This window comes from Cyrtonyx montezumae, unplaced genomic scaffold, assembly GCF_038088225.1.
Source record: "Cyrtonyx montezumae isolate F1298 unplaced genomic scaffold, pur_monq_1.0 scaffold_39, whole genome shotgun sequence".
Taxonomy (NCBI): domain Eukaryota; kingdom Metazoa; phylum Chordata; class Aves; order Galliformes; family Odontophoridae; genus Cyrtonyx; species Cyrtonyx montezumae.
This window is the reverse complement of record NW_027072044.1, coordinates 1,196,384-1,222,786: the sequence shown is the minus strand read 5'-3', so window position 1 is coordinate 1,222,786 and position 26,403 is coordinate 1,196,384. Positions and strand designations below refer to the sequence as shown.

Here is a 26,403-nt window from a genome sequence, read left to right as displayed (position 1 = left end):
TTTTTCACTGACGAGTTGAGTATTTTGGCAGGTCACACCATGAAGTTCAGTGTTCACAACAAGGGCAAGTTTGCTTTAAAGAAATATCCCTTCATGCAGAGCAGTTCGGTATCTCCCCTTTCCATCAGCACCAGACCATACAATTCAATTTTTGCACCAGCTGAGTATATTTGGCTTGAAGGGAAACCACTTCCCTTCTCGTGAGCTGCTAGTGGCACAGTCTTATCTCACTCCTTCTTGCCTCCCACCCTCTCTCCCCAAACCCCAGCTGTCTAAGTCCGTCCTTGATCTGGAGTTGAGACACAAGCCAGGTCCTTCTCTCCCAACCTCATACACTGCTGTCCTCAAGCAGGGGCTCCTTGCCATCCGAAGCTCCAGCCTGGGGGCTGTGGGTGTGGGTCTGGGCTCCGTTACTGTGTTTTTTGTGGCTGCCTGATCTCAGAGTAAGGTTGTGTTCTGGAATGAACAAGGCCACCAGGAGTGACAGCAAGACAGAACAAGCTCCAAACAGGAAAGGAGGCCCTGGGATAATGCTGCTCTGTAGGGAGAAACAAAGGAATGATTAACGCCGAAGGCAACGCCAGAAGAAGCACCTCAAATCTGAATGATAAAGCTGAACAGATTACCTCATCTGTTGGGTTGGCCATGTTGGGTTTGGAGGCCTTACCCAAAGTTTCCACCTCGGCCATTTCATTCAATTCCACGTGGAAGAGATAGAAGACAAAGCCATAGAGAGCTGGCCCCAGGCCATTACACAGACCCCGAATTCCAGTGATCATCCCCTGCACTACACCTGGGGACAGAGAACATTTGTGATCCAAACTGCTGCTAGGATGAACTTACCCATGAGACAAATAAGCAATTGGACCTACCCTGCTGGTCAGGGTCCGCGTTCCTAGACACCATGGCACTGATGGCTGGGAAGGTGATGCTAGACATGGCAGCCACAGCCCCTGCTGCCCACATCATCCTTGGAGAGAAAGGGACAGCAGTCAGGAGGCAGGCTCCCAAGGAGCTGCTATAGACCAGCACTGTGCTGGAGCAGCATCTCCCTCTGCTGGGGACAGAGATCTGTCACAAAGCCACAGAGGGAGAAACCAAACGTGGGTAAACTCTTACCATGGCTGTGATCCAAAGCCATACCAGGCAAGCTGCAGGATCTGGAAGCCCAATCCCAGCAGGATGGTGTTCTTATTTCCTATTGAACGCATGAGAATTCCCAACACTACTGTCTGGAAGTAAAAGAAGAAGTAAGCACAGAGATGACACACTGAAGAACAAGAGGATTCAGAGGGAACTCCTGCTGCTGTGAGACTGCTCTACCACACACAGGCACTCCTCCATCCCAATCACACTCTCTTTGAAACCAGTGTCCCTCTTTATGACAACTGAAGCATAATCTACGATGCTTTGCAGGGCAACAGAGGGCCACACCATGGTTTGTTATTCCCTGACAACAGCTGCACCCAAAAGACAAGAAGGGAGTGACCACAGGCAGCTGGAAGTGGCACTGATGGTATCTGAGTAGTCCCAGGGATTCTGACAAGTCATCAACGCAAATTAACAGAAGTTTAGCATCTTCCCATAGCCTGAGTCTTAGACCATAAGCAGAAATTGCTTCTCACCTGAGCCAGTATAGAGAGAATTCCAACGACACCGATAAATGCTGCCACAGTCTCTGAGGAAAAACCAATGACCTGTGAGAACACCAAAAAGGGATTTTTCAGGCAAGAGAAGTGCACCATCCATCAGAAACCACTCCATCAGCATCACCAACATTTACTGACAGCACTTATTTCCTAAAGCATTAATCAACTGTACATTCCACCTCCACGCTGGAATAAAATGCCTCCAAAGTGACCAAGAAGCTCCCACATTTATTTATTTTCTTAAGGAAAGCTGGAACACATCACTCTCATGGTTTCAGCTTTACTAAGCTATTGGCCAACATCAGCTCCCCATGGACATGCAGCTTAGGGAACATTTCCAGGCTGGGTTTCTGCATTCAGAGCCTTCCCTGCTTGCAGTACACTGACCTGTCGCAGGTACAGGAAAAAACTGGAATACTGGCCAGCTTCAGGAAGGTAGGAGAGAAAGACAGTGATACAGATGAGCAGCACTGTGGAATCCTGACCCACTTTCCTCAAAGACTACAGAAAAGAAGAGGGGGGGGGAAGAAAAAGTTAAAAGCATTGCACATTCTCCAGGTAAACAGAAGAGTTTAAGTCACCATCTCACATGAAAAAAGGGAATGTCTGGATAAGATCACACTTGTTTACTCGTAACAGCCCTCTGTAAATGGCTTCTGCTCATAAATAGCAAATACCCAGCATTCCAGATGAAGATGTGAACACTGCCACAGCACACCAGACACAAAACAACATCAACTTACACGTTGGAATGAGGAATTTCTACTTTTCAGTTGCTTACATTTATGGCCAAGTGCTTTTAATCCCAATTTTTGCTCCCTCACACTGCCAATGTAATTCTCCAAGCAAGCAGAGGAAAGGTGAAACTCTGCAAAGCTCACCACCGTAAGCAAAGCCCTAAAAAGCCAGGGATACACAAGACTTCTCCTGACAAAAATCCCACTGCTAAGTAAAGCAGCTCATATTGCAGCAGGAGGTAGAAACCATGGTGCACCTGGAAAGCTGTGATCTCACTGCTTATTGTGCTTAAGTGGAATACCACCACTGAGGGCTACAATGCAATCCAAGACTCCCAGAGTCCACCCACAATAACTTTCTGGTTCAGACATTGGACAGACTGACTACAGGTGATGCCACCCAGAGGGACCCTGATGAAAGGTGGGCCCATGGGTTGGGATAATCCCAGTTACGTATATTGGGAGAACAATTCCCTGAGAGCATCCCTACCAACCTGAGTCGTTCTATGATTCTCTGATACTTCAAACTGGCACATTTCCTCCAAGAGATGCTCTTGCTTTAAGACTTTAGATATGTAGCTACACTAGGTAATACAGAAGCTGTTAGTTTTATACAGTCTGCTCTCACTTAAACACTATACCTTTGCCAGCGTTCATCTCCATCTTTTGTGGAATGCATCCTTCTTTTGAGAGAAAATAGCAGAACTAAAGCACCTACAAATACTAGGAGAGTGCAGAAAAACAGCAGCAAGATTACTTACAGCAAAGGGGTCTGCTTGTTCCCAAGAGATTGGAGCTCCCCAGGAGACCGGGCGCATCTCTTCTGGCAGAGATTCTGGCACAGCCAGCAGGATGAAACCAATATCCAGCAAAGCAACACCTGAAGCTAGCACAACTACTAGTGTATCACCATAGGCTTGGGAAAGGTATGCACCGATTGCTGGGCTTGTGACCAGACTAGCAGCAAACGTGGCTGACACCTAGAAGCATAAAGGATTAATACAGCCTCTTCTGAGCCTATTTTCTCCTCCACAGAAGTCAAAGTATTAATTTTGCCATCTTTGAAGGAGACAATCCAGGTGGACAGGGACTCTTGTACACAGAGATGTGTTATGTCTGCTTACTGCCATCCAGGCTGAGTTCTAGCAAAAGGCAATTAAAGCTATCCTAACTGTCCTTATTGGTTATGGTACCTTCAGCAGTTCCATAGGAAGGGCACAACCACAGGCTACTTGGATGCACACCAGTACCATGGCCTGATCTCTTTACCAGGCTGATTTGGAGGCTAAGCAACAACACAGCTGGAGTTCAGATCACATAGAAGTTAGCTTGCTCTCTCAGTGCTCAAAGAGAAGCAAGAACAGGGAGGCTAACGTTAGCAAAGCCTACATCACCTTGTAACAGGTACCGCCCTCAAGCTTGATGTCTGTAAGTCTCCCACCCTAATTTTCCACCAGTCCTAACTGTGAGACCCCAAGTACTTCCTTTGAGAGACAAGCCTGTTATTGAGAGACAAACTCCTTACCAGGCCATACGCCGTGCTGCGTTCATGCTCCTGTGTGATATCAGCAACGTAGGCAAAAATCACAGAGAAGGTGACAGCAAAGACTCCAGACATGGAAATGACAGCAAAATACCACCTGAAATAGGTGTTACCAAAGGCACAGTTAGACACCAGCCACACGGCAGAAGCAAATTCAGCTGCTGAATTACCACTCCTTCCATATTCTTCCTCCAGTCCACCCCATTTCATTGCATCATAAAGCACTCAGCAACACTGAGCTGCAGGCTTGTGGCCTAGGAAGTTTTATGACTTATTTTCCCCCTTATGTTATAGCTTATGTTTTACCAGTCGAAGCAATAAAGATTTTCTTCCTGAAACTGAACCTTCTGGAAGAACTGGACAAGCAAATTAATCTCTAGGCTGGGGAAAGGCTACATGCCCAGGCTCCTTCTCTACTGGACAGACACTTCCAGCTCATCTCCAGAGGCAACATCAGCAAATCCTTCTCTGTTGATCTTCACACTTGCTCTTCTTCTCAGAACCACTCAGTTTTAACAAACTCACCATGGACTGATCTTCATAAGGGGAATTGGTGCACACGTGAAGAAGACAGTGAGGAGGAGGAAGGATTTCCTGCCCCAGACATCAGAGAGAGCACCAATCAGAGGGGCACTTAGAAAAGAAAGCAGACCCTAAGAAAAGACAGAAAAGTGACCAAATTTGACTGTTAACAACAAGAGCTTTTGGAAACAACACGTGAAGATAAAAATAAGGCAACCCATTCCTATTTCCTACAGGCAGGCACCGTTACCAAGGCATAACAGTTCACTACATTGCTCACATTTTCAGTGAGGAAAATAAAATCCTCCATCAGCTAGATGCTACTAAATCATCCAACCACTTCCATTCTCTGCAGCTGCTCAGCCTGCAGCTGTGCTCTTCCCAGGCACACTTGTGCAGCAGGGAGTTGCCCTGCCAGTACCTAAAAAGATATTGGCACAGCTCTGTCCCATTAACATCTGCTACAGTTCTAGGGAAAGCTCTCTTAGATGGAGACAAATCAGACCTGACGAGAAACCAAAACCATTAAGCACAAATAAAACGGTTCAGTGCCTTTCAGAGTCTTTCAAAGCAGAGATAAGCAGGGGATTGTCCTTAAGCACAGTGGGGAGTGCCTGACTCGCATGGAAGGGAACCTCTCTGATGCCATTTCTTGAGATCTTTTTCACCTGAACCATGGTCTAGCAACGTGCCTTGCCTCACTTCTGAGTCAGAACACGTGGCTGTTGTTTTTTCCACTGCTGTTGCCTCAAATTTTGCTCTGGGAGTGCTGGTCTACTCACAGAGTCCATTCACCACAGCACACTCCCTACTTTCTCTGATGAGAGCCCACTAAGGTCAGTTCAATTGCAGTTTTTCTTCCCAATCAGTTCAGATATCATTGATCTCTCGCTTTGTTATTCTCCACAGTTTGGTTCCATAGCTGATATCACAATGATTTAGCATGCTTCCAGCTGAAACACAGCTGTTACACCTCCAAACAGGCACCAACAACACTGTTAATACTGCTCAGTAAGGTCAACTACACAAACCTCCCAATTTCTTATGCTCTATCAATCCTTTTCCATCAGATCTGCTAGCAAGCAACCCAACATTAAATATGAACATCACATACTGGCTGACATCAGCAAATGGCACAGACTGCCACTTCCTGCTCTGAACTCAGACTCCAGTGAAACAGAGGTACTGGTTAGACTTCATTATATGCACCCATGAGAGCAGTAGGAATAGCCCTTACCTTGACTCCATGAATCAGACCATTCATCAAGAACGTATGCTGAGGAAAAGTCTGGTGTAACACCTAGAGGAGGAAAAATAAGAAAACAAGATGCTAGCAACTTAACAAGGTTTCCATTCCTGCAGGCAACTGGTGCCTATAGCTGCCTCTGAGAACACAACATGGGGAAAATGGGAAGGACATCAGCATCCCAAGGCAAACCTCAGCTCCAAGAGGCAGCGTTCCCAAGGATGCTCACTCACCGTCAGCATTGGAGTGGTCAGTAAACCCCAGGCAAAGAACTCCAGGAAAATCACCACCACTGCGTGGTACACGCTGGGCTCTCCAATCCCCTGTCGCTGCAAAACAAAGCTCCTAATTAAAAAGATATGCACATCCTGCTCTGGGATAAATACATTTAGTTGGGAGCTGAAATGTCGGCTCTGACTGAAGCAGTCCCTCCTGCATTTACCAATCCTATAAAGCCAATTGGTTTCTTTCTTTCCTTCCCCTCCTAAGAACTACCATCCTCGACACCTTTAACCCTTCCCTACAGAGAACTGAACATACCATCCTTTCAACCCTCACCTTAAGAGCTTTGACATGGACCCCCTCTGCCTATTTTGACAGCAGTGCATGCAACACCTCAGAAAAGGCTCTACAAGTTTGGAGAGGCAGCTTTGGTCCTCAGTGCTGACTCCACGTGCCCAGCACGATGGAAAAAGCAAATCTTTTACATCAACTTCACAAAAAAAAACAAAGCCCTGAAGAGCTTGCTTCTCTTACTTTCATTAAAGATCTCTCCCAGCACTTCTAGGGCAGCATTTGTTCAGCTGCCTGCCCAGAAGGTTATCTCCTGCCACACAGGACATTCTTGCAAAGTCACGAGCTCACAAGTAAAAGAAATCACGAGGAAACAGAGGAAAAACTTCAGTCGAATTACATCAGAGAACTGCACAGACCAAACATTCAGTAGCACAATGTGCTCTCCCACAGGAGATAGTTCCTCACGTTAGCAACAGCATGACTTCAGCTCAGCAAAGAAGTGAAGCCTCCTTAAAGGAATCAAGTCACCAACACTGAGCCAAGAGGGACCCGACCCTGCCCCAGGGGAGACTGTGGCACACAGCAGTGTTACTGTGCATAAATGAGATGATTTTTTCACTGCAGAGGAAGAAGGCCCAGGGTGGCACAAAGGCACCTCGCTAACAATTCCTCTGCAGAAAACAGCAGCCCTCTCTTGCTTTCATCACCCCTCCTTGTGCTCTTTCAACTATCAAATGTTTCTATCACAACTGAAACAAAACTAACAGCCCACCTCCTTACACAGCACACGCAGAACCTGTTCACAGCTTCCACTCATCATTCACCTCATGGCATTACGCTCCTTAATGGAGAAGAGCTAATCTTTGGAGTCACCCCACAAGGCAGCTCCTCTTGAGGACGCACAGCTACAAAACATAAGATGCTAACGAGAATGCCAAGAGCCTGCTACACAGATCGATGAGCAGGAGCATGGGAAGAGCTCACCACCTTATGCCCCACACGTGTACCTGTTTCTGATCTGCCATACAGCTGTAACCCAGCACTCTATAGGTGCAGAGCAGCGATCCCCGCAGCTCCACACGGCGCTGCTCCTCTCCTGCAGCACAGAACTCTCTGAACAAGCCAACGTTTCACACAGACCCGAAGGCAGCTCGCCATACAACGACAGTGCCGTCATCCCAGAGTCCCCACGCACATCCACACCCGGGGCAACAGAACCCCCGTGGGGTCAGAGGAGCAACCGTGTCCGGAGGAGGTTCGGACGGGCAGAGCCGCCCCACCCCCCCCACCGTCGGTGTGGCTCGGTGTAAGGGATCAGATGCTGCCGGTACAGCAGTCTGGGGACGCGTGACACGAATTAGGGCCGAGCCTGCCTGCCTGCCTGCCTTCCTTCCTTCCTTCCCTCCCTCCCTCCCTCCCTCGGCCCCACCACTCACGCCGGCCCCGTCCCGTATGACGATCTTCTTGGCCAGCAGGACGCTGCGGTTGAGCCGCTTCTTCTTCTTCTTCTCGCCGGTCATGGCGCCGCCAGGCCGCTGCCGTTCTCCGGCCTCCGCGGCTGCCCCATCCTCCCTGCGGCGGGCCCCGCCGAGCCCAGCTCGGACCCGCGCCCAACGGGTGGGGTCAGAGCGGGGGACCCGGGGCTGCGCGGCGGGAGAGGGCGGCGGATGGAGCGGGGGAAGGGGGGGGCGGCCCGGCCCGTAGGCCCCTCCCGCCCCGCGGACCGCGCCCCCGTCGCCCAGACGATGGCGTTCCGGCCACTTCCGGCGCTCCGCAGTCGCGCGTTGAGCGCTCGCGTCCCATTGACTGCTCCGCTGCCCGCCTGCCTGCCCATTGGTTGGAAGGGGTCGAGGGGCGGGGCCTCGCGGTTCAGCCCTCCAGGATGGGAGGGGGTGGGGTTGTGACGTCACACATCTGCCGGGAGTGGCGCAAGGCATGATGGGATGCGCTGGGTGGCGGCGGCGCGCAATTAACCCGCGCTAATTAGGGCCGCGTGGCCTGCAGCCGGCGTCGGGCTCCGCGCTGTGCTTTTATCGGGCTGGAGTGCTGCAGGAGGAGCCCGGTGTATCGGCAGCTCGAGCACTGAGCGGGGGTTCAACGCTGAGCTCCTGGGCTGCGTTAAGTCAGAGAGTGGCAGCGTGGTTGGGTTGGGTTGGGTTGGGTTGGGGGGGACCTACAGCCCCTCCACCCCTCCGTGGGCTGAGTGCCCTCCACCAACTCTAGCTGACCAGGAGTACTGCAGCTCCAGGTAGCTCTGGGGGCCTCACTGCCTCAGCGTAAAGGATTTCCCTCTCTCCAACAATCTGAAACTCTCATCGTTTAGCTTAAAACCATTCCCTTGTGTCCTGTTGTTGTCAGACAACCATTCCACGGTGTCCTGATGTGCCCCTATGCCTCCAGGACCACCGTGTGGGTTCTTTCTGCCTCGGGAGTTGGTGGTTTTGCATCCCAGGAGCAGCCCCAGGCTCTGCCTTGCTTTGCTCAGGGGGTTGGAGTAAGGAGTTCGGTCTCTGTGTGCCTCAATTGCTGCAGCCCCTGTGAAAGAGTACCCTATCCCTGCGTTAAAGACACAGATGGGCTGAAATCAAGGGGAGCCCCAGGGAGGCAAGGGACCAAGGGACATTGCAAGTGACCTGACCTGAGCGTTCAGCCCTGCCCAGTGCTGCTACAGGCCCAGCAGGAGCGTGGTGCAGCCCCACAGCCCTGACCAGCTCTCCTCTTTCACCATGCTTGCTTTTATGTGCCTTGATGCGTCAGCACTCAGGGGATTAATGTTTCAGGGAGGGCTCCTCTGTGCTGGCACAGCTTCTCTGCGAGGCAGAGCGAAGCACAGCTACTTTCAGTAGAGCCAAAGGGAAAGCTTGCATCCCTTCTCAGGTGGGGAAAGCAAGCAAGCAGGTGCCTTCCCAGCAGGGTCCCAGCCCCCTCACCCCAAACCCACTACTAGGGACACTGGCAGCCATGTCCCTGGGCTCAGCACTCAGCTCACTTCAGCGACACTGCTGGTATGTGTGTCCCCTCTCCTAATTAATGCTTCACGGATTGGAGAGTCCTTGATGTTTATTCCCCTCATGCAGTGCCAGAGGTGTAAGGAGATTCATTAGGCACCGTTTAGAAAAGCTATGCAAATGGAGAGAGTCAGGGCGGGAGGTCAGAGCTGCTTCCCCTCGCCTCCCACTCCTCTCCACATCGTCCACCCCTGACTCCACTGGTTCTGGGCATGTGGGTTGGTGCCAGAGCCACGTGTATTGGGGCCACAGGAGCCTCTTGCAGTATCTCAGCTAGAAATGTGATGGGCTGCAGCCTGGAAAGACTTGGAAGTCAGCCCTGGCTGTTCTGAGGCTGTTCTGTGGCTGGACATGGTGAGCTGGATGCCCTGGGCGGTTCTGCAGGGCCCTCACCGTGGGGGGTGAAATAGGCTGCTTTCTTTAACAACAGGAATCAGAATATTAGTTTAAGGATCAATCTATTCGTTTAGCAAAAGGAATCAGTGGGTGCTAATTCTAAAACATTCCATTTCAGCTTTGCTTGCTGGGTGAGCAGCCTTGTTTTCTCTGAATTCTCTCTCTCTGAGAGGGCACGCTTGTTTGTCAAGTCGCTCGGTCTGTATTGAGGAATAAAGGAATGCTGCTTTCTAACACTGCACTGGGGATAGAGGGTTTTCTTCCCGGATGACAAGATGCTCCGTGGTGCCAGCAGAGCACCTGAGGCTGTGATCTTTATCCCTGGAAGCTTTCCTTCCACTAATGATTAAAAGAAAATGAAGGGGGGAGGGCAGGGAAGCCCTTGCTGCAAAGCTAGCTCTCCAGAGCCTGAAACCAGCTGCTAATGAGATGAAAATAATCCATCAGGGACCTGTGCAGGACTGGGGAGCAGCCTGCAGGAGCTGGCAGTCATACAGAAACAGCTTGGGGGCCGTGGAGGATGGCTGGGGGGAGGGCAGGCAACCAAAGGTAAAGGCTGAGACAGATATCTGCACCCAGAACTGCTCAAGAGGACACAAAAGTTACCTGGCAGGTGTATGAAGGGGAGATACTGGCTTGGTGACTGTCTTGTGGGTTCTGCTTCCTTGGAGGAATAAAGGGAGATGACTTGGTCAACTACCACGTGAAGAATGTGAACCTGGCAGCAGGGAGGGGGGCTGGGGATTAGGAGATACAAGGGCTCGTTTTCCTTACAGGAGGCACTTCTGCTTGCAGAGCACCCACCACAGCAATGATGAAATAAAATACTGCTCTCTGAGATCCTCGCCTGTGCCTAATTATTGGCTTTGTGAGTGTTTCTCACATGCGGGATAAAATGATGGGACCAAAAGCTGCTTGCCCCAGGCAGGGTCTGCATGGTCCAACCCCACCCCCTGGGTCCAGGCTGGAGCTGGCCAGGGGAGCTTGCAGGAGCCCAGCTGGTTTCAGCACTTTGCAGTGGTCTGAAAACCAAAACAAGAAGGGCAGAGAGAGGCTGAGAGAAGAGGTTCCTAATATGGCAACAGCAAATGTATGTAATTCTATTACCCTGATTTATCGATTGCACTTAGAGCGATTACTGGCTTTCACCCCCATCATCTGCCAGGGAGCAGGAGACAGTGAAGAGAAGGAGAGATAAAGGCGGCTGTGCATTGCCCAGGGCACTGCGGGCCCCCAGGGAGGCTCCGGTTCTGTCTGTGGGGCAGAGACCCGACCCCTCTGCAGCAGAGCATCCCGCTCAACCTTCCAAAGCCTCTCAGCTGAAAGTGGAAAGGCAGAAAAAAAAAAACCCAACCAAAAAACAACCAAACAGCTCCCGAGGGAGGACTCGGGGTGAGGAGGTGGCTCTGGGCTTGGTCCCCAGTGTGTGAGTCATGCCGGGTGCCCCCACGCTGGGTGTGATGCCTCATGCAGGCTGAGCTGCCCCTCTGCTCAGATGCTGCGGGTGGATGCTGTGGGAGGACGGCAGGCTCGGCAAGAGGTCTGAGTCCTTTGAATCGCTGGGAAGAAAAAAGCTCTAGGGTTGGAGGAGGGGAGTGTGACACGATTGTTTTGAGGTCAGAAAGTCCCTTTAAGTTCCCCCCCACCCCCCACACACACTTTCCTCTTGCCTGCTTGCTGCAGATACTGGCAAAGCAGCAAGAAAATGATTGTGCTTTTTACTTGCCTGAGCCCTCCAGGCAGATATAACAAGTGAGAGCCAGACAAAATCAGAGTGGACAAGACCACTGGGTTGGGAGGCACAGAAATAAGCCAGCCCCGCTGCGCAGCAAAGCCCCCCGCAACCCCCCCACCTCCCGAGCAGCCCCAGGCACCCTGCAAACGCTTCCTGATGATGGAGTGGTATTACAATGGAGAAAATGTCCTTTTTGCAGGTGAAGGCAGCGGCCAGGGGCTGCTGGCCCCTTCCAGAAGCTTCCTGCTCGCCCCTGGGGGCATCCCAGGTGCGGGAATGGGGCCAAGCCATACCTGGGGCTCTCTCTGTCAGCACAGGCACCCCGTGTTGTGCAGGAAAGAGCTCCTCCGACCTCACCCTCGGGTATCCCCGAATCGGAGCAGGGACCACAGTTGGCTCTTTTGGGGCTCCCACCATTGGAAGCATCCCAGGATGGAGCACAACCGGGGTGGTTCGGGGTCGGGTGATGCTGCAGGGTGCTGGGGGGGGGGGCTGGGTGATGCCGAGTGATCTCAGGGCTGGGTGATGCTGGATGATCTCAGGGGTGGGTGATGCCGGGTGATCCCTGGGCTGAGCGATGCTGAGCGGTGCCAGGGGAGCTCGGGGTGCTGGCGGGGCCGTGCGGACGGCGAAGGCGGGGGTCGCGGGGCCGGAGCGGGCGGGAGGCGGGGATGCTCGAGCAGCCGGGAGGGGCCGGGGCGGGCGGCGGAGCTCTCACACCATGACATCAGCGCTGCGCGGCCCCGGGGGAGCGGGTGGGGGGCGGGAGCCGGCGCGGCAGCGGAACGGGAGCGGGAGCGTTCGGCTCGGCCGGGGCTGCGGGGCATGCTCCCCGAGCCCAAGTATGATCGCTTTCGGGATGAGCCGCTGAGGGCCGCGGCACGGCCGCGCCATCCTCCGGCCGCCCCTATGCCGGCCCCGGCCCCATCGCATCCCGGTGCGGCCCCGGGGTTGGCACAGCCGTGCCCCGCCGCTGGCGAGGAGCCGGAGGCGGGCACCACCTTCTGCATGCTGCTGCCTCGGATGCCCCAGTGGAAGTTCCCCGGTCCAGGAGGTTTTCTCAGCCGCAGCCCTTCGGGTTCCAGCAAGGAGCTGTCCTCGCCGGCCAAAACGGGAGGAGCCGTGGAGCCCGGGGGGGCTCCGTCCAGCCTGGCCGCCGTGCTGGGAGCCTGCGAGCCGGGCTGCTCGGCTCCGTGCTCGCTGCAGGTGATGAGCAGGCTGCGTGGAGGGGCCGGGGCTGCCAGGAAAGCGGCGAGGGTGGAGGGAGCCCGGCCGGCCGGGGACGAGTGGAACCGCAAGGGCAGCTTCATCAACAAGCCGGCCCAGGGCTGGCTGCATCCCGACGAGCGGGTGCTGGGTCCTGGCGTCTCCTACATCGTTAGGGTAAGTGCTGCCGGCCCCGCTGCTCTCTGGTTTGGTGTGGGAAGGTGTGAAGCCCCCTAGCACTCGGGGCAGCTGGAAGCCCCCTCTGCTTGCTCCTCACTGTGACATGGTCGCAGAATCCTGAAGGACTGGGCAGGACTCCTATGTCCTGGGATGGGCACTGTGGGGTGCCCCTGTAGCCAAGCAGGACACACAGCCCAGGGCCTGAACAGTGCACGGTGGGAGCCCATTGCCCAGCCTCACCTGGGGCTCAGTGCGAGGGCAGCAGAAATGGTCAGTGGGCCCAGAGGCTGCTGGCCTTGCTCCAGACCAACCCAGCCCTGTACAGTGTTCAGGGCTGGAGCCTCAAGTTTTCCTCATCCACATGTTCATCTCGGTGGGTATGGGATGCTGGCAGCCATATCCAGCCCTGCACAAAGCCCACAGGCAGAGGGGAGCAGCTCTGGAGCTGGTGCCAAAGCAGGCCCTTGTCACTGGCACTCAGCTCCTCTCCATCACCTGCATGGGGCTGGCAATATTCCTTGAGGCTTCTCTGACCTTCCCTCCTGTCCTGCAGTACATGGGGTGCATCGAGGTGCTGCGCTCCATGAGATCCCTCGACTTCAACACGCGGACGCAGGTCACCAGGTAGGACCTGCAGAGATGGGGGGGTCAGGGCTGGGAGGACCCCCTGCCCTGTCGAGGCCACCCCGCATGCTGAGACAGAGGCAGCAATGCGGTGATGGGCATTGGATCAATGGGTGGAAAGAGGATAGGGGAGGTGGCCCCAGTGGGGATGACGTACCACCAGCCCCGTGACACTGGGGGAGGCTGGGGGACATTGCGGCTGCTCGGGGATGATACTCCCAGAGCTACAGGAAGGGAAAGCAGCCAGGAAACATCTGGGATCTGCAGCAGTAATGTTGTGGGACTTGGGGCTTGCAGAGAAGCCATCAACAGACTGTACGAGGCAGTGCCGGGTGTGAAGGGCATCTGGAAGAAGAAGGTGAGTTCCCACCCAGGCCCGTCCCTCTCTGCTTTCCTAGGGCTATGGGCAGGGTGCTAGGGCTGATCTCGGTGCAGAGCCTGGGGTGTTGGGCACCCTCTCTGTTTACCCCACTCTATAAAGGCTCTCTGGAAGGGCAACATTGCCCCCGTGCTCCTGTCCCCCATCAGGCTCCCAGCAAAGCTCTCTTCTCCATCCTGGGCAAGAGCAACCTCCGCTTCGCCGGCATGAGCATCGCTGTCAACATCTCCATTGATGGCCTGAACCTCATGATCCCTACCACACGCCAGGTGAGGGCCAGGCATCCCAGACTCTGCCTCCAACCTCAGCTCTGAGCCGGGTGTTGGTGGCCTCCCCGAGTAACCCCACTGTGGCCGTGCCCCACAGATCATCGCCAACCACCACATGCAGTCCATCTCCTTCGCCTCCGGTGGGGACATGGTGAGGCTCTCATGTCCCGGCCCCACACTCAAGGAGCGGGGACATGGGGCTGCCCATCCCATGGCGGGGCCAGGCTGAGCCGAAATTCAGGGACAGCCCGGTCACTGGGGCTGGGACAGACAGGGCTGAGTCTGGGACTGGCAGCCTCAGCCCCGCTCTCCACGCAGCCACAGGACATGAGCCCCAAACACCCTCTGTGTCCCCAGGACACCACGGACTACGTCGCCTACGTCGCCAAGGACCCCATCAACCAGAGAGGTGATGCTGATCCCCAGGGCACGGAGAAGGGATGAGCTGGGCTGGAGTAGGGCACCTCTTGGTGGGGTGTGAGGGGCAGCTGGGGGGCTCCTTGAGGGGTTGCTGTGAGCGTGGGGGAAGGCTCGAGCCATGTGTCTGTCCTCCTGACTGTTCACAGCCTGCCACATCCTGGAGTGCTGCGACGGGCTGGCACAGAGTGTCATCAACACGGTGGGACAGGCCTTCGAGCTGCGCTTCAAGCAGTACCTGCACAGCCCACCCAAGGCGGTGGTGCCCCCGGACAGGTAGGGCTGGGTCCCCCCCAATTATATCCCTCCATCCCCTTGCCATTGTCCTTGTCCTTGCTGGGACTGGGGCTGGGCAGTGTGTCCCCAGCTGCCCCCGCTCCCTGCTGCGTTCTGCACAAGGGTGCTGGGGATGGAGGAGTCGGCATGGGGGGAGGATGATGAGGCGGCCGAGCATGACTACTACAACAGCATCCCGGGCAAGGAGCCGCCCCCAGGAGGGCTGATCGACTCCCGCCTCCAGCACAGTGCGTTCCCAGGCCGTGTCCGCGTTCAGCCCTCCCATCAGGTGAGCCCTGGAACTACTGCTAGCCCCACAGTGAGGGCCCAGGGTCAGTCCCCCCCAGTGCCCTTGCTGTCTCCTGTTCCCAGGGTGTGTTAGCACTCAGACGAGAGCTGTCGAGCCAGCCAGGGCAGCCCTGGGACCCAGAGAACCAGGGTGGGTACCACTGCTGGAAATGTTGATGCTGGTGGCATTGGGGTTCCCGCAGGGGCTGTGGAGGGGACCCTGCTCCCAGCTGGCCTGTGCAGGTGGTGATGCCCAGTCCCCACAGGCCAGTCCTGCGATGGGTATCTGCAGGCAGACGGGCACCCCCTGGTGCCTCGGGATTACGAGGAGCACATGTATGTGAACACACAGAGCCTGGAACCCGATGCTTCTCACGCAGCACCAGAGGAGAGCCCGAAAAAGGACCTTTTTGATATGAGTAAGGTGATGGGCTGGGGTTGAGGGGTGTCCTGGACATTAGTCTGCCCAGCCCCATGCTCCAGAGCAGTGGTGTTCCCCCCTCCCCCCACCCCCGGTCCCTGTAGGGCCTTTTGAAGATGCCCTGAAGCTCCACAAATGCATTGCGGGGAGCAATGTCAGTCCCCTCATCGAGGATCAGTGGCCGAGTCCCCCCACCCGGAAGGCTCCCATAGCCCCCACAGAGGAGCAACTGAGGAAGGAGCCGTGGTACCATGGGAAGATGAGCCGACGGGATGCTGAGAAACTCCTGCAGATGGATGGGGACTTCCTGGTGAGGGACAGTATCACCAACCCAGGGCAGTATGTCCTGACGGGCATGCACAGTGGGCAGCCCAAGCATCTGCTGCTGGTGGATCCCGAGGGCGTGGTAAGGGCAAGGTGGAGGGGGTTGGGGGGCTGGGAACAGCTGCCGGGATCTTCAGGCATGCTATGTCCCCACCCCAGGTGAGGACCAAGGATGTGCTCTTTGAGAGCATCAGCCACCTCATCAGCCATCATCGGCAGAACGAGCAGCCCATTGTGGCTGCAGAGAGTGAGCTGCACCTCCGCCAGGTTGTCCAGAGGAAGCAGTGATGCAAGGGGGTACGTGAGCCCCCCCACCCCACTCCCCTGGCACCGATCTTGCCCCAGCCCAAGGTAAAACTAGGGCTCCTCTGCACTCCCCTCCTCTCTTAGTGCCTGTCTTCTGGAGAGAGTCAAAGGCCCTCAGGGTCAGTGTCCCTGTCCCGGTCCCCAGTAGGGTCTCATGGTCCCCCTCCCCAAGGGGACGTGCTGTTCCTCCATTGTCCTCCCACCCACAATGCCTTCTCTCCATTGTTCACACGGGGCCCCTTGCCCCCACGGACACACAGATATTTATTCCATGTGCAGTAGCAAAACGCTGCTCAGATGAGGGATATCTGCAGACAACGTGGGAACGTGCTGGGGGTGAAGCAGCCTGTGCTGCCAGAGGGGCTGCCCTGTGCCCTCTGCCCCGGACACCACCGTTCCCATACCCACTGCTGCTGCTGCATCCTGGCACAAGAGACATGGAGCAAAGAGGGGAGGGGGGCAGGGACAGGAGCATCGTCCCCGGGCTCCTGGGGTGGGATAAGTCAAGCAGTGTGCATGTGTTCACGTGTGCATGCATGAGAGGGGCTGCTGGGGCTCTGGCCCCCACCCACTGAGCTCTGCCTCTCACCCAGCACTGCTGCTCAGGACCCAACTCCTGCCTCAGTCCCTTCTCTCTGCCAGGACATTGGGGACCTCCCCCCTACATCCATGGGGACTGCATCTCTGCTGGGGCTCTGACTGGCAGGGCTGGGCACAAGCATCTCTCAGAGCTGGTGCTGCTGGGTTTTCCCGTTGGTTCCAGATTTCCAGCTGCCTTCTCTCCATGAGCTCACAGAGCCCCTGGAGCTCTGTGTGGCCCTGAGATGGGGGCCAGGATGGAGTCTCTGTGGGGACGGCGTGGGGAAGCAGTGAGGCTGCAAAGCTGGGGCTGGCAGGGGGAGAAACATCCCCAGCCCTGGGCCCCCACCTGGCTGGAGCTTTGGCAGGTTTTTATGATGTTCACCATCCCGTCTCTCGTCACTCGGCACGGGTTCATTGTTTCGATTACGTTTCTAATTAAACCTGGAAATGAGTAAGTTCCCTGCTGTTCATGCTGCTCCGGGCACAGTGCTCACAGGGGAGAGGGCTGGAGGCTGCCTGTGCTTCTGTGCCAGCACAAAACAGGGACAAAGATGGGGACACAGAGGGTGCCAGGTGGACTTCTCCATCACTGTCAGCTCCTGGCTGGTCCCACATTTGTGGCTGCACCCTCCAGCCGGGCACACATCACCTCAAAGCTCCAGCATCTCCTTCTGGAGCCGGGCTGGCTGCAGAGGCCAAGATGCTGCCAAGGTGTCTGGTGCAGCCTTGTCTCACGCTACAGCCAGGCTGGCATCAGAGCAGCACAGAGCAGAGCTGAGCTGTCATTCATCACCTGCTAATGACTACAGACTGGGAGCGGGAGCTGAGCCTGGCCATGACCGTAGCTCCTGGCTGTGCTGCGTGGCCAGGTGATAAAAAGGCATTTGCTGAAATTGGTAAAGGCAGGAAAAGCCCTGCCTGAGCCCAGATCCTGGGCACGAAAGGCTTTTGGAGCTAGCAGCAGGGCCAGGCTGCCAGGGGGTGTGTTCCCCATGGCAATGGGTGCTCAGCCCCAGTGGGCTCTGGCTGCAAAGCGTGGGCTGGGTATGGAGCTTTGGCAGCGAGCTCCAGGCAGGCTTTGAGCTCAGTTCCAGCACTGACACCTGGGGGTCCCCATTAAGCACTCTCTGTTCACTGTGCCCAGTGCCAATGCTGGGCCTGGGGGAACAGGATCACACCCTGGGGTCGTCCCTCCGGGCAGGGTCAGTACTGTGTGTGGGGGGGGGGGAGGGGAGTGGGTTTGTCTGCGTGCTGGGTGACTCAATGAATATAATCATTGCCAAATAAAGCCCAGTAATGAATGTGTAATTTTCCATTGATAGTCAAATACCTACAGGGATGCAGCGCTTCCATCTCAGCTGCTATTTTTTTTCATGTAGTAATGTGTCTGCAAAGATAATTGCACCATTCCCTCAATAGCAGAGGCAGGAAAAGGCAGCGAGAGCCCCTGCTTTCTTCACTGTCGGAGAACCAGCCCGCACCTCGCACCAGCTGCTGCCTGAGATGCTGCGAGCCTGGCGGGGCTGGCACGTCATGTTTTAGGGGGGGGGTTCAGCTCTTGTTGCACCAGAAAGAGAGCACTCCCTCCCTCTCCCCCCCCCCCCCCCCCCCACAAACCTCTCAGCCCCAGCACACAGTCAGGGCCGTGCGGCGTGGGGAGATGAGCTGAGAGCTGCACAGCTCTTGAAACAGAAAACAATTAAATATGAGCCCTTTACCGAGTTAACTATGGACATGAATAATGCAATCAGAGCGTCGGTTCCCAGGAGTGCTCGCATCTGAAATTGAATTTCTGCCGGGCGGTGGGGAAGGAGGGGTCGCTGCCGTGCGGTGCTGCCCCACTGTGAGGGGGGGGGGAGGAGAGAGGGGGATTCTGCTTCCCATCCTCCAGCAGGTGGTAGCACGCTGCCGGCTCCGCATCCCCAGCTCTGCCATGTCCCAGCCCTGACTCCGTCTCCAGCTCCGCCGTGTCCCCCAGCCAGGCATCGCCCCTCTGCCGCGTTGAGCCCGGGCACTGCTGGATGCTGTGCACCCCCAGCCCCCTCCAGGCTGGCGTGGAAGCCGACCCTTGTCCATCTCTGTGTCACTCGTGGGAAGGCACGGAGCCCTTGAAGGCCGCGGGAGGGAGGAGGGGCGGGGGAGGGGGGCAGCCAGGAAGGCAAAACCACCTCTTCCAGCTCCGCAGTGCTGTGTGATGGTCTGCAGCCCATTTTGGAAGCACTGGAAAGCTCGTTTTCTCCCAACCCTGCAAGCATTTGTTCCCTGCCCGTCTCTATCTGTGGTCTGGCACCTCCCTCCGAGCGCAGTGTCTGTGGCAACGCAGCGCTGGAGGTGAACGCTGGTCCTGAGCCCACGGCGTGGAGCAAAGCTGGATGGAGCAGCCCGGGTACAGCCTGCATCCCCACTGCGTGACCCAGCACCGCGATCCCTGCTGCTGTCCGTTCGCTGCAATCCGGGTCCCACGAGCACACCGTGGCTTTTGCAGCCCCTCTTCTTCCCCAGCCCCACGTCACGCTGCTCCCCTCCGTGCTCCAGGGACTGTTGATCCCAAACAGATCACGCGGGCAGGGCTGGCCCCGCTCCAACGCTCTTTGTTATCTCCGGGGAACTCAACCATTTCTGCACTTTATTTACCTCCCGTTGTACATGGGTGGAGGAAAGGTAAACACCAGCCTTTTGTTCACCTTTTCCTTGAGCCTCTTCCTCCTCTCTCTGTCTCCATTCACTTTCCCCCCGGGTGGAGCCAGCACTGCAGTGCTGAGCCCCAAAGGCATCCACAGGGCTGCCATTCCCCCTCCCCAGTGCTGCCCAACAGATATCCCAGCCCGGACACCTCCCAGGACTCAGGGGTGCTTCCCAAACCCTTCATGCTCCATTTACTGATCCCAGTGGCTTCTCCCAGATCTGTCCCTGCAGTGAGAGAGGGACTGCTGCGCTGAGCAACCCGTTCCCAGGTGGAAATCTGCATTTTGTCAGAGCTCCCCACGGGGCAGAGCGATCTGCTGAGAAAATCCCACCCTTTTCATGGTGCTTGGCTGCCACGATACGAACTGAATGAGCTCACCGAGCCAGGCTTTCACTTCTGGTGATTATACCCAGCCCTGTGCTGCTGTGGACTGTTCATGGGGAGAATGGAGCCTTCCTGACTGCTGGCAGCATCCCTGGGGTAGGAGGAACCCCTGCTGGCCCCGACCAGGCCCCATCCTGCTCTGAGTAGCTCTGTCCCCATGGCGGGACAATGTCGGTCCTTGTGGCACCTGTCTGGAGCTCACCCTCCCGGTCTGAAGATCTCCTGCCTGTCCCCTGTGGGCTGCAGCAATGCTCTCTGGATTCTGCTGATGATTTTGCCCCTGGTGTCCCCAGCACCGTCTGGGCCATATCCCACCCTGGTGCTAGCGAAATGTGTGACAAGTGGCATTGCCTTCCCCACTCCTTCCAGCCACGATATTAAACCACTTAATGCACTCAGCGAGTCCTTCAGCTCTGAGCTGCTTTGGAGTGCTGTTGGCTTTGTTCAGTGCTTTGATGAGCTCAAGAGCTTGGAGCAGGGAAAGCACCAGGCTGGCAGTGGGCTCCACTCCATGCTCTCTCTCAGGACCCCAGGCGGGAGGAAACCGGGGACACCACGGGGCTGCCGTGTCCGTTCCCACTCCAGTCACGGTCCCACCCGTGGTTTCACGGCAGAGCGACCCGGGATGGGTGGGGAGCGGGCTGCGGCATGCCGCTCCCCGGGTTAGAAGGGGCCGTGGGGCAGAGCTGGGTTCCGACCCGACCCGTCCCGGTGCTCGGAGCTGCCCGGCAGCATCCCCCGGGATGCCCGGAGCTGTGCGGGAAATGTGAGGGCGCAGCGCTCGGAGAATTACGGCGGCGGCGCGGCGGGGAGCGGCGGGGCCGTATAAAAGCGCGTCCGCTCCCACCCGGGTCTGCGGCGGCGGCTCCGGTCCAGGTGCGGCAGCGGCTCCAGCAGCGGAAACGGCAGCTGCCCGGTGGGCGGCCCGGCCCGGCTCGGCACAGCTCTCCGTGCGTCACGGCCGCCCCGTCCCATCGCTCCCAGCGCTCGGGTCCGGTGGCTCCGCCGCGCGTCGCGGGGTCCCGGGGCTGCGGGTCCCGGTGCCCGTCGGTGCGGACGGTTCCTTCCCGATCCCCGTTGCACGGCTGGAGCGTCTCGGTCGCGACGTCCCGCGGCGCGGTCCGGTCCTTCCCCGTCCGTTTCCCCCGGGGCCGGAGGGTCCCGGTGCCCCGCAGCGCGGTCGAGTCCTTCCTCCCCTCCCCTGCGTGTCGGTCTCGCTCGGCGCGGCCCTTCCCTTCCCCATCCCCGTTCCCATCACCCGCGAGGCTCGCGGTTCGCCGTTGCCCGGTTCCCGGTGACAGCGTTTCCGATCGTTATCTCTTCCAGCCCTGCACCCGGCGGCAACATGTGGCTCCTGGAGCGGCTGCGCGGCATGGCGGAGAGCAGCGGTGCACGGGGCTCGGGGCCGGACGATTCCCCGCGGGGCTCCCGCTATAGCAACGTCCTCACCCCCGATAAGATCCCCGACTTCTTCATCCCTCCCAAGCTGAGCGCTGCACCCGCTGAGCCCGAGGGTACCGAACCCACTGCGCAGCCCACCCTGGGTCCCTCTGTCTCGGAGCAGGACCTGGCGGGCCGCAAGACCCCACGCAGCCCCCGGCCTCCCAGCCGGCCCCGTGCGAAGGCATCCGGCCGTCACATCATCCAGATCGAGAGCGCCGAGGACTGGACGGCCGAGGGAGGCTTCAGCACCAACGCGGACCCGCAGGCGCAGACAGCCATGTCGCTGCCCTACGTCCCCAAGGCGCAGACCTCCTATGGCTTCGCCACGCTCGTGGAGAGCCCCCACACCCGACGGAAGGAATCGCTCTTCCACAGCGAGCACAGCAGCCTCTGCCCGTCGCCGGCCACCTCTCCCAGCGCCCAGCGCAGGGCCAAGCTCAACGGCGAGAGCAGATCCCAGGCACCTGCCGACCTCGGGGCAGCCCTCATGCACCCCGGCCGCTATTTCAGCGGCGGCGAAAGCGACACGTGCTCCTCGGCCGAGTCCTCGCCCTTTGGCTCACCCCTCCTCTCCCGCTCCGTCTCTCTGCTGAAGATCTTCAGCCAGGAGAGCCAGTCTAAGGTCATCAAGCTGAAGCACTCGGTGGCTCGCAACAGCTCGCTGTCCACCGACGACAGCTCGGCCGACACCAGCCCCAGCGCGCAGCGTCGCTCCAGGAGCGCTCCGGCCGGGGGACCGCCGGCAGCGGGCACGGAGCTGCCGCAGGGCCGGCCCCGCGAGCACAGCCTGCGGCTCAGCCGGGGTGGGCGGCTCCGTCTGACCGCTGACTATGATCCTTGCAACGCCCGGCTCCGTGTGAGGCTCATCTGCGCTGAGGACCTCTACGACGCCCTGGTCGACGTGCGTGGCATCCACTGCTGCGTTTCTCTGTGCCTCAACCCGGGGAAGCTGCAGAAGCAGCGCAGCACCATCATCAAGAACAGCCGCAACCCCGTCTTCAATGAGGACTTCTTCTTCGACGGGCTGGGCCCCAGCCACGTCAGGAAGCTGTCCCTCAAGCTGAAGGTGGTCAACAAGGGCAGCAGCCTGAAGAGGGACACGCTGCTGGGGGAGAAGGAGCTCCCGCTCAGCGCCCTTCTGTAGGCCCAGCAGCCCCCGCAGGGAGCGTGCCCGTGGGGCTGGGGCACGGGAGGGCTGGGGCCAGCCCTGGCCTCTCTGAAATAGGGGCTCCCAGAGGAGGGCCAGGGCTGTGGCAGAGCTCAGGGACCCTGCAGGGCCAGGTCCCCGGAAGCAGAGCTGCCAGAAGCAGCCCTCCTGTGCCAGCCTCTTCCCTCTGTTCCAATTCCCTGCCCAGGGCTGCGGCTCCTGGAGCACAGCAGGAGCCACCCGCCCTGTCCCCTTTGGATGGATGGATGTCAGCTGCTGGGCTCTTCCCTTTCTGGTCCCCGTGGCCTCCAGCTGGCCAGCGTGAAGGTTGGAAGCGCGTAGAGCTCTGCAGCATGCTTATTGCCACCTCTTTCCAAGCCTTAGCTCCTGCTATCTGATGATGGCATTGACCTTGGCTTTCATTTAAAAGTCAAGCTTTGTAGTCTTGGAAACTGCAGAGAAAATGCTGCAGAGGTGACCCAGGAACCTGGCTGGGGTCCCTGGGAGGTGGCCCCGTGGCTGACTCACACCTGTGGTCTTTCTGAGTCCCTTCCTGGGACCACATAGGGTGTGCAGGTCAGCTCTGCCTGACACCCCGCAGCCTCTGGGATGCCCTCCCATCCTGAGCAGCACCCCCCAGGTACTGACCCCCCCCACCCCTCCCAGTGGATAACAGCTGCAGGAACTCCAGAGGCATTTGGATTTGCCCAAACCTGGATGGCAGCTGATAGGGGCTGGGGGGCACACGGCCAGGGGGGGGGTGGGTATGAATGCTGGGGCATTGTCCCAGCTGACCCCAAGCAACAGGAGCAGCACCCATCCCCCCCTCCATCCCCATCTCCCTGAGTGCTGCTGGCTGTGTACCTGCGTGGCACCAGGGACAGGTGGCAGGCTGGGATCTGGGCTGCCCTCCCTTCTTCTACCCTCCCTCATCTATGAGTGCTCAGGGGGTTGGGAGTTTCTGCTCCCACCCACAGGGAGAGCCATGGCCCTGGGAACACAAAAGCCCCTCCCCTGGTGGGACCCAGTCCCCAAACGGGGCTGTGTTGGCACACTGGCTCCCAGTGCTGCCTGGAGATGCTGGAACGGGGGGAAATCCAAGCTGGGGTATCTGCAGGTGGCTGAAACAGACACTTCGTTGTTGTTTGGTGTGGTGTTACCTGCATGTTCTTTCTTTCTTTTTTTTGTGAAAAGGAGCAGAAATAGCATTGCTCCTCTCTGCCCCCCTCCAGCACGTGTGGACGCACGCACATGTGTCCCTGTGTGTTAACCTCTGTTGGTGGCGGTTGATGTTCCTTCCTTGTCCTTTGCAGCAGATGGCAGATTTCAGTGTTGGCTATTTATATCTGAGGCTGATCTTTCCCAGCGTGTTTTACTTCTGTCTGTAAATATGTTTCAGGTATATGAGGCATGGTTCTGGTCGCGTGCTGTTTGCATGTCGGGGGGATTCGGGGTGATCGTGGCTGTTTGTTGAGCTTGTGGCTGAAAACAAACCATGCAGGACGCGAGGAACAGACGCATCCCTTTGCCACAGGGGGTTTCCCACCTGCTGCTTCCCACTGCTCTCCCCAGGAACAACTAAGCAGTGCCCACCTTTGCTCTTCCTCCATCCCCTGGCCTGGGGGAGGAGGGGGTGCTGAGCTCAGCACCAAGCAAAGTGGGTGCTGCTGGGGACAGGGGACACCCAGCTGGTGGCCAGAGGCTGGGGCCAGGACCAGTTCATAAGGTTTCAGTGCTCAAGAAGGGCTGGGGGTGCCACAGCCCCCCCCCCCATGGTAGAGCTGTGCTGTGTGTCTCTGGGTTTTGGGGTAGGGGGAAGGCTGAGAGCAGGGCTGGGGGCTGCTCGTTGGCTTGGGGCTGGCCCCATGGGGGGGGAATGGAGGGCTAGGAGCTTGTGCCATCCCCCCTTCCCTGTCCCAGGACTTAGCTGGGCCCTGGGACTTGCTGCTGTGACGGATGGGAGGGTGGATGCGGAGTCCTGGCAGGGTCCTTCCTCCCTGTAGCTCTTTTCTAACGTTCCTGCTTTATGATATTTCTGTGGCTGGATATTTATATATTCATGAATGGAATGTTTGTTTACAGATGATTTCCCCTTTTTAGTGCAATAAAGTCTTTCTAAAACAGTTGCGGGTGGTACCCAGCTCCTGATGTTCCCCTCCTTTCTGCTCTCTCATGTGCTGCTGACTACCCCCCCTCCCCATGATGGGAAGCACTGGGGACAGCCTCCCCCCACCAACCCACCTCTGACAAGCAGCTGCTGAAGAAATGAAGGAGGTTTGTCTGCAGCATTTCTTTTTTTTTCCCTAATTTCCACCGTTCTAATAATTTGTCATTTTTAGGAGAAATAAAGAATAGGAATGCCAAACAGATCCGCCCTCCCTCCTCCTGGCCCCAGGGGCACAGAAAGCAGCGTGGTGAAAACTTGGCAGGTGCCAGGAAATTAAAGTAGTTTTTATTTCTAGAGGTGTAAATGCTACAGCAGTTAGCAATGAAATGAGTCTGATTAAGTTAGTTGGAACTAGAGTGGATGGGGTCAGCCTGAAAACACTAAAAATCCCTCAAGTGCTCAGTATGCAAAGCATGGGAAACAGTCAGAGGGGCGGCTCGTGGGGGAAGATTTAGCTCTGAATTACTAATTGAGTTGTTAGAGGAGAGAAATACAGCTTCCAGAGCCCGGGGTTAGACCCTGAGCTGGGGGTGGGCTGCAGTGAGGCTCTGTGCTGGGGGCTGTGGGATGGATGGGGTTGGGGTCCAGGGTTAGGGGTGGGTGCAGTCATTACCTTTCCCTGCAGATATTTGGGTGCTGTTGGGGCTGGGGGCAGCCTGGCAGCACCCCCTGCTCCGACGAAGCTGCTGTTTTACCGTTTTGGTTAAAAATAATAATAATAATAATAAATAATATTAAAAAAAAATAGCTTCTTCCCGTTGCTTGGCAACACCTTGGCTGCCTGGTCCGGTTGCGGGGGCTGCAGGGCCCTGGGCACTGTGGGGCTGCCCCAGCTGCAGTCTGATCCCGAGCATCACTCCCAGGCTCTGAGCAGCCTGTGTGGGAGCAGTGCTGTCTCAGTGGGCATGGGGCACAGTGCACCCACCCCACAGCTGCGTGCGAGTGTCGGCCTCCCTCCGGCATGCACGCTCCTCATCTTTATTGCATGCATTTGTCTTCCGTGGCAGCACGTCTGTTTTAAAGCAGGGAGAGAGACTCCCACTGTTACCGGGTGGAAAACAGAAGTTAATTGAATCCCACAATTCCTCGTAGTCGCATCAGGTGAGAGAGAAAAGCCAGAGGCAAACGTTTTGCCCCCATTGCTTTCTGACTGTGGGGTCTGGGCACTTTAAGCCACGAGGACACCAGACCGTGGGCACCTCGAACCATGGGGACACCAAGCCCTGGGCAGGTCCTACTGGCAGCAGGGATGATCTAAAGCTCCTTTCCAGCCCTGAGGCATTTGCAGGTTTGATAAGAGCCAGCACAGAAGCAGCAGCTTGTGGGCTTTCCCCAGGGCTGGCAGTGCTGCTGTCACTGCAGCCCCAGGGCTCAGGCTCAGGTTATTTTGCTTTTCCACTCGAGCTTTGCTCTCATGTTTTGAAGCTGACACTCTGACAAGGACCTGGAGCCAGGGGATGGATCCTAGCTCAGCCTTTCCCATCTCCTCTGTGGAGGAATTTGGCAGAGGAGAAATTAACACATCCCAAAGCCCTAGAGGGGCTTGGCTGGAGCACACACAGCTGTAGGACTGGCAAAGCCCCCACAATCTGTGCTGGGAATGTGCATGGTTATAAGGATGGACAAGAGAAGGGGCTGAGGATGTACTGCCTCTGGACCAGCTCTTTTCCAGCTCCCTCTGATGGGTTTGCAAAATGCCCAACACATGGAGCAGGCCCAGGTGTGTGGGGGGGAAGTGGCCAAAAAAGAAACCCCAAAGCAGACAGGAGGATTTGTTAAACGCCATCAGCTGACAGCCAATGTTTTAATATCAGTTCAGACAGGCACCAATCGATACAGCAATATGGGGCTGCTGGCTGAGCTCTGCACTTTGCCCACGGGCCAAGACCTGTGCTACAGCTCTGGGTGTGGGTACAGGTTGGGGGGACTCCTTGCTGGGTGCTGTGGGGGGT

General features: G+C 57.0%; 3 protein-coding genes across 4 annotated transcripts; 2 read left to right on the top strand and 1 right to left on the bottom strand.

The window, feature by feature from the left end:
* LOC136054611 (hippocampus abundant transcript 1 protein-like) lies at window positions 1-7,813 on the bottom strand. Of its 2 annotated transcripts, XM_065745921.1 has the most exons (12): window positions 7,650-7,813; window positions 5,931-6,026; window positions 5,689-5,751; window positions 4,455-4,582; window positions 3,912-4,026; window positions 3,148-3,366; window positions 2,037-2,150; window positions 1,626-1,697; window positions 1,120-1,232; window positions 873-970; window positions 627-793; window positions 1-538 (listed from the first exon to the last, which is right to left on the bottom strand). In XM_065745921.1, exons 1-12 carry the CDS (start codon window positions 7,731-7,733, stop codon window positions 329-331), a joined length of 1,479 nt encoding a protein of 492 aa, XP_065601993.1. In that variant the 5' UTR covers window positions 7,734-7,813; the 3' UTR covers window positions 1-328. The 2 variants fall into 2 exon arrangements, with proteins under 2 accessions (XP_065601993.1, XP_065601994.1); XM_065745922.1 differs by lacking the exon at window positions 2,037-2,150.
* Window positions 7,814-12,073: 4,260 nt separating this feature from the next.
* SHC2 (SHC adaptor protein 2) lies at window positions 12,074-16,249 on the top strand. Its single transcript, XM_065745902.1, is given in 13 exon segments — window positions 12,074-12,163; window positions 12,166-12,735; window positions 13,292-13,362; window positions 13,660-13,720; window positions 13,891-14,010; window positions 14,108-14,161; window positions 14,368-14,419; window positions 14,577-14,703; window positions 14,827-14,992; window positions 15,076-15,142; window positions 15,258-15,410; window positions 15,517-15,818; window positions 15,896-16,249. Coding segments are annotated over 13 exon segments (1,962 nt in total). The 3' UTR covers window positions 16,025-16,249.
* Window positions 16,250-21,039: 4,790 nt separating this feature from the next.
* On the top strand, window positions 21,040-22,281 carry C2CD4C (C2 calcium dependent domain containing 4C). The gene has a single exon (XM_065745930.1). It carries the CDS (start codon window positions 21,040-21,042, stop codon window positions 22,279-22,281), a length of 1,242 nt encoding a protein of 413 aa, XP_065602002.1.
* Window positions 22,282-26,403: the final 4,122 nt, after the last annotated feature.